The sequence below is a fragment of the Musca autumnalis genome, unplaced genomic scaffold (assembly GCF_047663935.1).
Source record: "Musca autumnalis isolate F117 unplaced genomic scaffold, ASM4766393v1 scaffold_1, whole genome shotgun sequence".
Lineage (NCBI taxonomy): Eukaryota > Metazoa > Arthropoda > Insecta > Diptera > Muscidae > Musca > Musca autumnalis.
Window position 1 is genome coordinate 266,549,521 of NW_027411644.1, and position 14,604 is coordinate 266,564,124.

Here is a 14,604-nt window from a genome sequence, read left to right on the forward strand (position 1 = left end):
GCAATATAGAAACGTATAAATACATTTTGCATATTGAATTCAATCATTATTTGCTTTTGAAAACGACAAGTTACAAGTGTGACAGATAATTTTTATTCGAAATATTAAACAATAAAAAGTAAAGGAAAAATGTTTCCAACAAAGAGCCTTATCTTTTTGGGATTGATTTTAATGGTGACCATGATTGTGGAATCTCAAATGGTAAGACAGTTACTGCACATCACGAAACACCCATGAATAATCAAATTGATAAAACATGTTTTAAATGCTTCAGATGACCGGAGGGGTACAGCCTGTTACTGACCTTACAGAAGTCGAAAAGCAACTAAGAATGTCATTGTCCAGACTTGAGAGCGGGGAGGGACCACATTATAAGTAAGTGATTTGTTTTTATTAAGTTATAGTTTTTATTGCTTGCAAAAAACGAGAAAAATGATTTTATATTACTACTACTCGAAGGCCAGACACAGCATGATGGTAATTTAAATAATTTTTATGGACAAAGTGGGCTTACGTTATGGCTTTTATGGGAATATACTGGACTCTTTGATTACCAAGAATCACGAATACGGATATTTATATTTTGTCCAGTTTATGTGTTGATGTATTTAATTGAAAAGTACTTATTTAGGTAGATATAAGTGAATGAACAACTGTCCTTGAAGCCAAACGTACAAAAGCTTGCTAGCTAGTTTACATATTTTTTTTCAGAAAATTTCTCTAAAACTCTCCAATTAGTGCCTCGTCTAGTTTAGGTTTGAAGATGGGTTATATCGGTCCGCTCCCTTTGGTACCTCCCCCCCAAAAGTTCGTAAAGGTTCAGAAAATGTGTGCGCACGATAACTCTTGAAGGGAGTAAATGATTTGGCGCATACGTTGCGCATCTTGAAGTTTATACCAGACATAGTTCCAATATGGACTCAATCGGTCCACTCCTTCGGGTACCACCCACACAAAATTTCCGAAAAGTTCAGTTTAGGACAGGCTCTCGAATCGCTTTGATTTTTGTTGTAGCAACTTGTACTCTCTGCCCCCCATAAGACGGTAAATCTTCATAAGGGGCAAGTCCATACTTCCTGAGAAAATAGCCTGAAAGTTGCAAAAAACTATGACACCGTGTGTGGTGGTTGGAGCGCAAGATAACTCTCGAATAGATCTGCCGATTTGGTCCAAAATTTGGCCTTTGTAATATTTTGTTCAAACTTAGTTTAAGTTCGAAGATAAGCCATATCGGTCCACTCCTTCAGGTACCTCCCTCACAAAAGTTCAAAAATTTTCGGAAAAATTTTACGCATGATAACTCGTGAAGGAATTGTCCGATTTTATCCATACTTTACTCATCCTAATATATCTACCAGATATAGATTAAGTTCCTTCGGGTACCTCCCCCACAAAATTTCGTATAAGTTCACTTTAAGAACTTCTCTCGAATTACTTTGATTTTTGTTGAAGCAACGTGCATTCGCTGCCTCTTACCACGGTAAAGTTTTTTCAGGACAAGTCCATACTTCTTGAGAAAACAGACCGAAAGGTACAAAAAACCGTTATGACATCATATGTAGTGGCTGGAGAGCCCGATAACTCTCGGACTGATCAACCGATTTGGTCCAAAATTTGGCCTTCGTCATATTTTGTCCAAACTTAGTTTCAGTTCGAAGATGGGCAATACCGGTCCTCAACTTCCGGTATTTCCCCCCAATATGTAAAAATGTCAATAAAATGGTAGAAACGATATCTCTTGAACGGGGCAACCGATTTGGTCCAATCTTTGGATCTCCGAATATTGTGTCCAAATTTAATGTAACTTCTAAAATGGCCCATATCGGTCCTCTCCTTAGGGTACCTTTCCCACAAAGGTTCAACATTTGGGTCTAAGTGCAATGTTGGGTCTGTTCGAAGGTCCTTTGGTCGTTGTGGTCCTGTTTACAGCGATATTATGTTTTCCGTGGACAAGTCCATGCTTCCAGGCATACTGATCCAAAAGTTATACGAAATGACAAGTGGGCGCGATATCGAAAAGATATGACTCCCAAAATAAGATCCACTTCCATAATGGACCAAGTCGGTCAATTCCGTCAAGTACATCCTCCACAACACTTTTGAACTTTAATCCTAATCCACATTTTTGTCGGCAAGTTCAAATGTCCAAAAAGGTCCACAAAATTTTGAAAAGACCCTAAATACATTCGATCTGTGCTGAAAGTTTCAATTCACATAGGCTGAGGGTATATCTCCTTCGGCAAAGCCGACTGCTACTTATTTACTTGATAAATATAAGTTTTTATATGAGTTAAATTTTTTGAAAAATTTAAAAAACTATTATTTTTTCCCATTTTTTTTCTGTTTTTGGTTTGTTTTTGTTTATTGGTGTTTGACTTTTTTGTAATAGATTGGAACATATGAAAAATTCAAAAATACTCATATATTTTGAAAAAAAAAAACAAAATTTTAACTTTGACCTTGAATTCGTCTACAACTACTAGACCAAAATTATGAAAATATCTTTATCTGTTCCAAAGTTACAGGGTTTTTACCAGGAAGTAACGATTCTGAACCACAGTGCCCCGTACGTCTGCTGGAATCAAGATTCAACTCGTAATATTTAAGAAAGAGCTTTATAATTTGGTGTAGACGTTTCTATTACTCCTAGAATATTTGGTATTGAAAATGGGCTATACTTCCTGATTTTCGGTATATTGTAGGTTGTGTACTCAATATTGCAATGAAATAGCTGAAATTTGTTATTTAGTCTTAGTCTTCATATAGCGCCCGTAGATTCATGCCTCTCGACTTTCTGTATTTTGAAGGGTACAATGTCATTATCAAACCAAAATGTATGAATTTTGGTTTTTAGTCTTGGATGGAGTATATAACTTTCCACCAGAAATTTGGCGATACAGATGTACGTCTTCATATAGCCTCCATAGAACGGTACACCCGTTTTTTTAGAAACTTTTAGCCACATTATTCAATCGGAATAACTGAAATGTGGTTTTTAGTCTCCGCTAGAGGTACAAAACATCCATTGCAAAAATCATACAGTATAGGTCCACGTTTTGGTTTATTCTCCACATAAGTTTAGCACTCGATTCAAGATTGTAGTCACATGTATCTATGGAATATGGTAATAACCAAATTTCTTTTGCAATTCCATTTGAAAAAATTAAAAAAATGTTTTTGCGAGCGCGTCTACGATTTTTGGTATAGAGGTTCAAATTCGTTCGCGTTCGCAAAATTGGCCGATGCGCACAAAAGTTACAGCGGTTTTTATTCTCATATAAAGGAAAAATATTTAAAAATGTCTTATTTGTTTTTATGAGAAAATGTATGTATAAATCGCTAACAGCATCCCATATCTATTCGTAGATGTTTAAATATTTACTAAATTTATTTTTATTTTCGCGATCCTTATCCTGCCCCAGAATCCGTTTATACGGTTTAAAGGGAATTGAATGACACTTGTAAAATTTACACGCAAAAAATAGGGGTTTTAAAAATATTAGCGCATCAAATTTTGGTCTTTGGACTCTAATTACGGAGCACACTCATGAGTGATTATATCGAAATATCATACACTAGCATCATGTTGCCCATGGAGCATTCTTTAATTCTTTCTTTGGGCATAGGTTCATATAATGTAGCGTTAAGCCAGAAATCGGAAAGAAATATAATAAAAATTTTTGTCTTCAACCCATTTTTACCAATTTTTCTACATTGATGCCAACACAGCTTTCACATAAATTATTTTTAATGGTCGATATTATTAGGCCCCTTCTAAAACACTTCATTTTAAATAAATTCAGTCATATTATATAGAATATGTCAACAGTTCGAGAATTCTGAAGGATGAAACTGGTATGCATCGATTGTAAAACTTTTTTTGGTTTTTACCATATATAGAAAAACAAAACATGGGCTTTTCCTGCACAAGGTTCTAATCAAAAAGAAAGGTAAATATCAAAAATAAAAGGTGACAATATGAATTAGATGTCTTCGAGAACTGAAATCTAATATGTGCTAAGCTATATAAGCAATTCTTTCTGGGGTACTTTTACTACATTAAGGATATTAAAAAGCAGTAAATAACAGTATGATACAAAACATAAAATAAAAATGATGCAGGAGTTCTGATGTACCCATTCGGTTTTGTTGGAGTCCATGGAAGAAAGTGATTTTATAATGGTAATGCTATTCTTAGATTATCAAATTTAAATGGGCATAACTTATTTTTTCACAACGGATTTTTGTTTGCTATTGCTCTATTGCTTTCTTTAGAAGGATCGAATATTATCTTTCAAACAAGCCATATATTATTCAAATCGATTGACAAGTGGTTAAGTTATGGTAGGAAAAAGCACTTTAAAAAACATAAAAAGATTTACCTCATGCTCCATGCTGCTGCATGCCTCAAAAATGATTTTCTGCAGTGAGAATGAATGAACTTTTGGCTACTAATGCTTAAATAAAATTCATTCCATGTTATTACAAAAAAATGCCCGCAGAAACCACTTTGAAACAATTTTTTTTTGAAAAAATACTGTAAAATGAAAAAAAAAAATTCAAAACATTATTTCCTGTTGCACGAATGAATGACCTTTTGCTTATTAATGACAAAAATACCTTCTATTTCACATAAATACATGCATACCTACATCCATGCCTACAAAACAGTTCATTTGTATGTAAAAAATTTTAAATATTACGAAAAAACAGGCATTTGCACCCCCTCCTCCCTAGAACGACCAAAAAGCATTCCTGGCTACGCCCATGTTACGAAAATGGGGAAACAACAAGAAAATCAGTTAATAAATAAACGAGTTATACAATTTTCTGTGTTTTAACATTTTGTTTTCTATTTTTCTATCATAACGTGATGAGTTTCTACACAAGATTACATAAGATCTTAATTATAAAGTGTTTCGATAAAAAAGCTTCCCCACGAAAAGCTTTTTATGTTTTTATTTATTAAGTCTGTCTGGTTACTTTCCCAGCAAGAATTAATTGTCCAGCAAGAACTTTCTCAGAGATTAAGGGGATGTTGTTCTCTTTTGCTAGAAATTTGTAAAAAGTAAACAGACACCTTCCCAGCAAAAACCAGCAAACAATCAGCTGGCTTGCCAAAACAGAACAATTTGTCCGCCAATAAAGGAATTTGCAAATTCTCAGAACTGTCAAAATGTCTCTCTCGATTCGCTCTCTTTCCAGCAACAATTGGTACAAGTAGTTGCAAATTTTAGGGACAGACAGACTTGTTGAATGTTATTTTAGGCATTAGTAGGCAAAAGTTCATTCATTCTCACTACAAGCAATTATTTTTGAGAAAAAATGTCAAAAAGTCATAACCCCAATAACGTACCTCCCGATTTTAGGTATTTTGAGAATTTTGGCTACATTTATGACCGAACTACTTGTAATTAAACTTTTAAAGTTCCTAATGTTCACAACACTTTTCCCCCAAAATTGCAAACGTTTTGGTATAGCCCTCAAGTAACGGTACCTACCGATTTTAGGTTTTTCGAGAATTTTTGCTATATTTTTTGACCGAACTACTTGTAATCTAACATTTGAAGTTCCCAGTGGTATTCGACATAATTTTATCGCCGGAGTGTTTTTAGACTCCACTTGTGGGTGAGAAGTTTTACATGACGCTTGAAAATAACGTTGTATGGCCTGGGAATTGAGTACTGGCAAACATTATTTAATATTTTAATATTTTTCTCTTTTTTATTTTCAGATTACGCAAGGTGCACAAAGCCACCAGACAAGTTGTGGCTGGATCTCTAACTAAAATTTATGCAGATTTGGAAGATGCAACTGGCAAAATTAAACCATGTAAAGTATCCATATGGTCTCGCCCGTGGTTACCCAAAGGAATTGAAGTTACATTTGAATGTGATGGTGAACCAAAAACGGTTCGAAAACATGATGCCTAAAAATTAAAAAATATATTAAAAAAATTACAACTAATATATTCTTTAGAGTAAGGATTTTTAAATTGAAGGCCTTCAGTTCCTGATTTTACAAAAGTATATGCATTCATTTGTCAGACAAATAGAAATTAAATAAATAAATTAAAAATGTTAAATGTAAGGCTTGTTTTTATTAACATGAGATGGAGTAATATTTCCTAAAATTATTAGTTATGAATAAAAAATAAATAAAGATTAAAAATTTTATATTTTTGTTGCATATTTTTTCTAACAAATTGCATTGAATATTATTTCCTTAAATTATAAAACACAAAACTGATCATTCTTAGATTTTTGCTTGTTTCCACTCCATACAACAATAACATACATGATGATATCACCCTCAGAAAGATGAACAATATACAAATTTACATATTTCACAAGAAATTAACAAAAAAATCCCCCACTTGAGAAATTATTTTGTAGCATTCTATTTTAGACGAGACCACAGCGATGACAGAAGTTAGTATTTGTGCCTCATTTTCGTTAAAAAATAAAATAAAACCACATTTAAATTATTTCCAAAGGAAATTCAACCAATACGTCTAGTTAAAAAAGGAGGTCGAACACCAATTACACCAAGTAGATGGTGTCGACGTGCAATGCGTCCATGGAGCTCGGATCAACTGTTGAAGTTGGCTCCTATAATTTTGAGGTAGTAAAAGACACCTCGGCACCTCCGTAAACACAACATCAGTTGTGAAATATAAGGAAGAATTGTATTGACCAACAGATGCTACTTTGGCTTAAGTAAGAAGTTTAAAAACAAAGCCACATCTCGTTAAACAAAAATAACGCTTTACAAAACACTGATACTACCCGTGCTGATGTATGGTTCCGAAGCCTGGGTACTTGCGCAAGCTGACAAGGCAGTGCTTGGTGTGTTTGAGAGAAAATTTCTTCGAAAGATCTATGGAAAAATCTGCGATGACGGTGAATATCGACGTCGCATGAACCACGAGCTGTATCTGCTATACAACGACATCAATATTGTTAAACGTATCGAGATGCAGCGATTGCGTTGGCTAGGCCATATCATAAGAATGGGCGAAGATGAACCCGCTAAAAAGGCGTGTTAATAGGGACCACATGGCGGTACACGCAGAGCTGGCAGGTCAAGGCTTCGATGGAGCAAACAAGTGGAAGAAGAGATGGAAAGACGCGGTATTCCAAAAAAGCAAAGCAACAAACAGAGAGGAATGGAAATCTTTTCTTAGTTCGGCTTATAGAACAAATGTTCTGTAATATGCCAACTAAGTAAGTAAGTAATTATATTTTCTGATCGAATTAGCTAAAATTTTGCACTAAGGTTTGTTTGTAGTAAGAACACTGCGGACATAGTTCCAGGTTTTGGAATAGTCACCAATTTCAGGTATTTTTTAAGTTTTTATCAAAGTTTTCTGCCAAAATTGCATGAAATTTGACATTTAGGGTCCAAAGTCGTCTGTCCGCGTCTTTTTGTAATCAAAGTACATTTGTTGTCCGATTGAAATTATAATCGAACAAGTAAAAAAGTATCAGTCGGCGTTGCCGACCGAGATAAACCCTCAGTTTATGTGAATTGAAACTTTCATCTAAGGACAGGTCGACTGTATTTAGGGTCTTTTCAGAATTTTGTGGACCGACATAGTCCATTATGGAAGTGGATCTTACTTTAACAGTCATATCTTTTAGATAGATATCGCGCCCACTAGTCATTTTAGTGAGTCATCGTATAACTTTTGGACCAGTATACCAGGAAGCATGGACTAGACCACGGAAAATATAATATCGCTGTACACCGGACTGAAACGAACAGTATCGGTATACATTTCCAAAGGATCTTCGAACAGACCCTAAACTGGGGGAGATACCCCAAAGAGAGGACCGAAATGAGTCATTTTAGAAGTTAAACTTAATTTGGACAAAATATTAGGAGATTCAATGTTTTGACCAAATTTGTTGTCCCCTTCAAGAGATATCGTGTCTACCTTTTTAGTGAAATTTTTTTTAATATTGGGGGGAAGTCCCGGAAGTTGTAGACCGGTATTGCCCATCTTTGAACTGAAACTAATTTTGGGCAAAATATGACGAAGGCCAAATTTTGGACCAAATCGGTTGATCAGTTCGAGAGCTATCGTGCTCCCCAGCCACTATATGGTAACATGGGGAGGGTGTGCTAAGTTTTTGTTCAAAATGTTATAATATTAACACCGTTAATGTTTTTTCAAATAGTATTTTTTTGATATACATATAAATATATTTAATTTTGTTTTTAAAATATAATTTTTGAGAATTTACAAAATGTCTAAAAAGTGACAAAGCCACCCCAACCTAGGAGCAGATTTGCCATCGACGTGGATGCCTACGCCAAGGGACTCTAAAACTTCATTTACCACACTTCCTCTTAAATATCAAAATTTTACAAAAAAAAAAAAACGTTTTATCTATTGAATAATCAAAAATTATACTAAAATTGACAACAAGAAACAGATCCTAGCATTCAATTAAAGTTGGTATGTTGAATTTAGATACAAAAGTTATAATATTATATATTATATTATATATACCTTCCATGAAATTTTTTTCGCAATACCCTGAAAGCACAAAACTGCTTGCATCCTCAACCATATCTTTGATACAAATGCCACTTTTTGGGATAAGATAGATCTTCGCTAAACTCACAATTTTCCTTTTAAGGGGTTTTTTGTAGCATTTGTAGTTTTCAAGAAAATCTGCGGTGGCAAAGCCGCCCCATGTTACCATGTATGGTGCCATAGGGGTTTTACACTTTTCGGGCTGTTTTCTCAAGAAGTTTGGACTTGCCACTGAAAAAAAATTGTCTGCGATAATTGAGGCAGCGAATGCAAGTTGATTCAACAATCAAAGTGATTCGAGAGCAGGTCCTAAAGTGAACTTATCCGACATTTTGTGTGGGTGGTACACAAAGTAGTGGACAAATATAGTACATATTCGAACCTGATCTATATCTGGTACATATATTAGGACAGCGTTAGGCGATGGGTGCACGTAAGCTCTTTGGGAGCGTAGATTTATGCGTCCACCTAGCGAATGCCTCTCGGTCTATTGAGCGTGTTCTGTCTTCAATACTAATGCAAACAACGTAATGTGCGTTGGTATGGGTTGCCCGATGCTGTATTTGGAAGTGTAAAGTATGGACCAAATCGGTCACTCACTTCAAGAGTTATCGTGCATAAAATTTTTCCGAACATTTTTGAACTTTTGTGGGGGAGGTACCCGAAGGAGTGGACTTAGTTTGTCAAAATATTACGAAGGGCAAATTTTGGGCCGAATCGGCAGATCCGTTCTAGAGTTATCTTGTGCTTCAACCACCACACGCAGAAAAATTTATGTTAGAAATATGTTTGGATCCAAACAAATATATATTTGGGACCGGTTGCAAACAAAATAATGTTTGGACCAAACATAATATGTTTGGGTCCAAACAAATATATGTTTGCAACATTTTGTAACATATCTCAATTTGATATGTTTGGGTAAAACATATTTTTTATGTTAGAACATTTTTTTCATGGGTGGAGAGAGGATGTTTGTCAACGAGAGTAATAACTGTGCTCTCGCGGCTGTGGATTGCTGTTTTATAATGAAGAGTTGTGTGTATTGTATAATAGAAGACGTAGAAGCGAAGAAGGGGGCTTTGGTGGCATGTATGCGACAAACTCGTGTGTTTCTTGTTTTGTTGTTGTTAACCAACTTAGGAGGAGAAGAAGAAATGATATGAATTATATTTTATTTCTTTCTTCAGTGTTTTGGATGCCTTTGTAGAGTCAAGACGGTAAAGTGAGTGAATAAATCAGTGTTTTGTGTTTTCCTAAAGAAATTGTGCTTTTTAGTAAATTAAATGCCCAATACATTTTATAATTGAATCGGAAAGTTGAATGGAATTATTTTATTGGACAAGGAAGAAATCGCATTTAATATTGGTAATTACATACATACTTATGTATATTTGAAATATGGCATATCCATATTTATTTATTACATTACATAGTGATTTGATTCTAGATGCCGATTCCCCGCTGATGATTTCAACTATGAGGACAATTTGTTTTATTTCACAACAAAGGAGAAGCGTTCAACTACGTTTCTATATATTTTTTCTTTTTAAAGGTGTGACTATTTACAAATTATTTCAATCAGTTTTTCTTTTATTAAAGTGTGTTATGTATTTCTTTGGAATTTTGTATGTACCTATGTGTTTGTTGTTCTTTTGCCTTCCAATAAACAACCTCAACATTTGTGTGTATACTATAGAAATAGCCAGTAAGTTCTTACTGAGAGCAAGTGAGCACACATTTCAAAGTGTTTTACATTGAATTTTACGCTCCCTTGCTCTTAGTAAGCGCCCACTGGTGCATGTGTTTGTTTTTGTTTCTGCCTTTTAGGTTTGTATTTTTTGCACCCAAACATATAAAATGTTTGCACCCAAACATATAAAATGTTTGCACCCAAACATATAAAATGTTTGCACCCAAACATATAAAATGTTTGCACCCAAACATATAAAATGTTTGCACCCAAACATAAAATTGTTTCCACCCAAACATATATATCTTTGCACCCAAACATAAATATCTTTGCACCCAAATATATATATGTTTGCACCCAAACATATATTTGTTTGCAGACCCAAACATATATTATGTTTGGGACTGTTGCAAACATATATATGTTTGCTGCAAAATATGTTTGGGACATATGTTAGAGAGGCCGATTTTTTTTTGCGTGCACACACGGTGTCATAGAGGTTTCTTGCACATTTGAGGGTATTTTCTCAGGAAGTATGGACTTGTCCATAATGAAACTTGTACCGTCGTATGGGGGGCAGTGAATGCAAGTTGTTACAAAAAATCAAAGCGATTCGGGAGAAGGTCCAAAACTGAACATTTCCGAAACTTTGTGTGGGAGGTACCCGAAGGAGTGGACCGATTAAGTCCATACTAGAACTTCATCTAAGTCTGGTAGAAATTTCATGATGTGCAAAGTATGGACCAAATCTGTTACTCTCTTCAAGAGTTACCATGCGCACACATTTTCCGAACTTTTTGTGTGGGGGGTATCTATAGGAGTGGACCAATATAACCCATCTTCGAACTTAAACTAAGTTTCGACAAAATATTACGAAAACCAAGTTTTGGACCAAATCGGTTCATCTGTTCGGGAGTTATAGTGCGCACCATCCAGCCAGACAGACAGACGGACGGATATTGCTGAATCGACTCCAAATTGTCTAAAACGGTTTTCGTCCAAACATACTTGGGGTCTAAAACCATTATTTCGATGAGGCACATTTTGCCCGTATGAAACTTTATATACCCTCGTAAACATAAATGCTGAGGGTATAAAAACGTAATTTTTGTCCAAATCGTTTCAGATATGAATATTTTCGCCCGATTTCAAGTAATTGATGGGTCAACACGTAACTCCTGCCTAATTTTGATGAAAGTTGGGATGTGTGGCGGATTTTATTTAGAAATAGGCGTCAACAAGTATCAATCGGCTTTGCCAACAAAGATATATCCTCAGTCACAGATTGAAAGACCTTTTCCCAAAAAATTTATGTATTTAGAAGTTTTTCATAGATGTTTTTTACAGCTTTCGCGTCATTTTCTCAAGAAGTATGGACTTGTCAAAAAAAACTTGTACAATTGTAATAGGGGTCTTGAGTGCAACCTAATACAAGAAAAATCATATATTGTCCATATTCTAACCGGAACTATGTCTCGTAGAAATTCACTTTGGCAGTTTTGTTGTGATGTGTGTTTACTTTTTATTTTTAAAGCAAGCCCCCTTAATCACATATTTGTTGTTTTCAAATTTTTAAAAACAACAAGTTTTTAAAGTGATTGATTTACTAGAAATATTACGATGTGCAAAGTATGGAGCAATTCGGTTACTGCCTTCGAGAGTTATCGTACACACTATTTTAACTAAAAGTTTTGAACTTTTGTGCCGGAGATACCCAAAAGAGTGGACCGATATAGCCAAATTTTTGACCGATTCAGGCTGTTTCCATAGGTGCTTCCTCTTCAAGATTGGCCGCTTAAATGGAATGGCAAGGTATACCATTATGGATATAAGTATCATTATGGATATAAGTATACTTATATCCATAATGACACGTTCGCTGCTAATGTTATTTATATGGATTCTACTGTGAAATTAAATGTTTATCATGGGTGTGTGTTTTAATGGACGGACGGACGGGCGCTTTGTCCAGCAGACATTGCATGATAACAAAAATTATTTCTTTTTTTAATTATCAGCCCATACTTAATTACAGAATATGGATGACTCATATACGAACTCTTTAGTTGTCTTTGTTACAAAAACATTTTGTAAGTTTATTTAAATGTAACTCTGAGCGCAATAATATTCATACTTAGTAAATTTTTCGATATGTTTTTTTCGTTAAGAATGTTGTGAAAATAAATATGTCTTACAATGGTAAACTCGTTCGTTCAACATGATGCAAAGTAGTACACATCTACATTTTAATTATTTTCAAAAATTTTGTAGTGTGAATTGTTGTCTTCAATATCGTATATAATAATATTCTATGTACTGTAACTTTATACTAACATTTTACAAAACATGTCACATTGAGGCTTTCAAATTGATGCATTTTAAAAATCAATAATAAATTAACCAATTATTAGGTTTAATATCATACTAGTGTATGATTTTTCTTTTGTTATATTTATTCCTACATATAGAATGCTATTTTTGTCACTATTTCGTCTTGGCCTTCTATTAACGCTCTTTTTAAAAATATTTCTGGTTTTCACAGTCAAATTTTGCATTAAAAATATTTTTTAAGAGCAATTTTTATTTTCCATTTTTATGTTTTATTTCGAGTTTGATATTGGTCGCTTTAATAGAAATGTCCAACATTTCAAAATCGACATCCCTAATGACTTGCTGTGTAGATATGGAAATTATTTTCGTTAAATTTGTAACAGCCACGAACTGAACATCAGTCGTTAAAAGCTTTTCGAACAGACAGTGTGCCAGCTTCGGATAACATACTATACGGCGGACGAACAAAAAGAGAAATATTCACATTCCACACACAAAAATTCTATAAAAAGGTGATTTCATTTATTTTGTGTATCGTTCAACGACCGATAACAAAGCCGCCACAGCCAGCGAACATACAAACACACGTATTTTACAAAAACAACAATTATTGTTTATAAACAATTCTTGTGTTTTGTTTTCAGAAGATGGCAGATGAATCAATACCTGTTCTTGGCGACATTTCACCGGCATCTGATTTCACTGAAATTGAGAAAGACTTAAACAATTCATTGTCTAAGTTGGCAGCTGGAGATGGACCTAATTATAAGTAAATATTTTAATAATTTCTGTGATAAATGATAAACAATCCAAATTAATTTCATTAATTGATTGTATTGTGTTTTAGGTTGTTGAAAATTTATTCCGCTTCAACCCAAGTTGTTGCTGGTTCCTTAACCAGAATTGAAGCAGATCTTTTGGATGAAAATGGCAAAGTAAAGAGAGCTAAAATTTCCATTTGGTCTCGACCGTGGTTGCCGAATGGTATAGAGGTTACTTTTGAATGTGATGGTGAACCCACTGTTGTTAAAAGCCACGATCCCTGAGGAGAATTATGGAAATTGAGAACTTTATTGTATTATTTGAAATTCATCAGTGCGTCGTAAAGTCTTACAAACAATATGATATTAAATGTATATATTAAATGTATATCTGTGATAACATAAAACTTTCAGTGTATAATTAATTAGCATTAAAATCGGTATCTTAGGGGGTAGTGTAATGAAAGTAATAGTAAAGTGGAATATACTAACTGAAAAATATCAAGGTTTTATACCAATGAGATATCAACGTTTTATACCCAATCGGCATCCGATATACGAAGTTACAACTACTTTAGTAAAAAATCCTTTAAGAAATTTCACATCGGGCGGTATAGTTTACCTTCCAATCTGAGAACCCCTTATCAAAAACTAAACTAAGTACACAACATTTTAGCCATTTCGGGTGAATAATGTGGCTAAAACCTTTAAAATACTGAAAGACAGGAGGTGGGTTCAATGGGGGCTATATCGAAACGTGGATCTGTACCGACAATTCTCAGCAAGAATGTTGTCTAGGGGGCTATATCAGAACGGGGAAATGTACTGACAAATTTCTTGAAAAAAATTTTAACCCCCAAACAGACTAAATATTTCATTTTAGCCATTACGGTGTGATAATGAGGCAAACGGCTATATCAAAACATTGACCAGTACTGACAAAATTATGGGGAAAAAATCTGCGGGATCGATATAGCCTATGTTCAATACCAATCATCCTACGAGTAATATAATTTTTTTAGTCAATTATATAGCTCTATCTAAAATATTGCGATCTGTATCTTAATTTGAAGTCTTAGAATTTTATGCTGATCAAAAATATATGTATTAGAGTGGTTTTAAAAAGTCGATGTCTGATTTTTTATGTGGCACCCCGCTAAAAATTTTAGTTTTGTTAGATTTTAAGACTGCCAAAGTTTGAGCACAATCGGAATATGTTAACACGTGCCACTGGAACCTCATAGTTTCCATAGTTTAGGCACAGAAATGTACTG

General features: G+C 34.3%; 2 protein-coding genes across 2 annotated transcripts; both read left to right on the top strand.

Annotated features, from left to right (window-relative positions):
- LOC141389515 (sarcocystatin-A-like) lies at positions 1-6,085 on the top strand. Its single transcript, XM_073961121.1, has 3 exons — positions 1-201; positions 275-375; positions 5,735-6,085. The coding sequence occupies exons 1-3, from the start codon at positions 130-132 to the stop codon at positions 5,931-5,933; spliced, it is 372 nt and encodes a 123-aa protein (XP_073817222.1). The 5' UTR covers positions 1-129; the 3' UTR covers positions 5,934-6,085.
- Positions 6,086-12,966: 6,881 nt separating this feature from the next.
- On the top strand, positions 12,967-13,737 carry LOC141389520 (sarcocystatin-A-like). Its single transcript, XM_073961129.1, has 3 exons — positions 12,967-13,081; positions 13,214-13,338; positions 13,417-13,737. The coding sequence occupies exons 2-3, from the start codon at positions 13,217-13,219 to the stop codon at positions 13,613-13,615; spliced, it is 321 nt and encodes a 106-aa protein (XP_073817230.1). The 5' UTR covers positions 12,967-13,081; positions 13,214-13,216; the 3' UTR covers positions 13,616-13,737.
- The last annotated feature ends 867 nt before the right edge of the window (positions 13,738-14,604 follow it).

Bases quoted from the DNA above. Each gene is read 5' to 3' on its own strand.
- LOC141389515 (XM_073961121.1), top strand. From the start codon at position 130: ATGTTTCCAACAAAGAGCCTTATCTTTTTGGGATTGATTTTAATGGTG. The intron at 202-274 runs GTAAGACAGTTA...TAAATGCTTCAG, and splicing joins TGATTGTGGAATCTCAAATG to ATGACCGGAGGGGTACAGCC. The intron at 376-5,734 runs GTAAGTGATTTG...TTTTATTTTCAG, and splicing joins GGGGAGGGACCACATTATAA to ATTACGCAAGGTGCACAAAG.
- LOC141389520 (XM_073961129.1), top strand. From the start codon at position 13,217: ATGGCAGATGAATCAATACCTGTTCTTGGCGACATTTCACCGGCATCT. The intron at 13,339-13,416 runs GTAAATATTTTA...ATTGTGTTTTAG, and splicing joins GGAGATGGACCTAATTATAA to GTTGTTGAAAATTTATTCCG.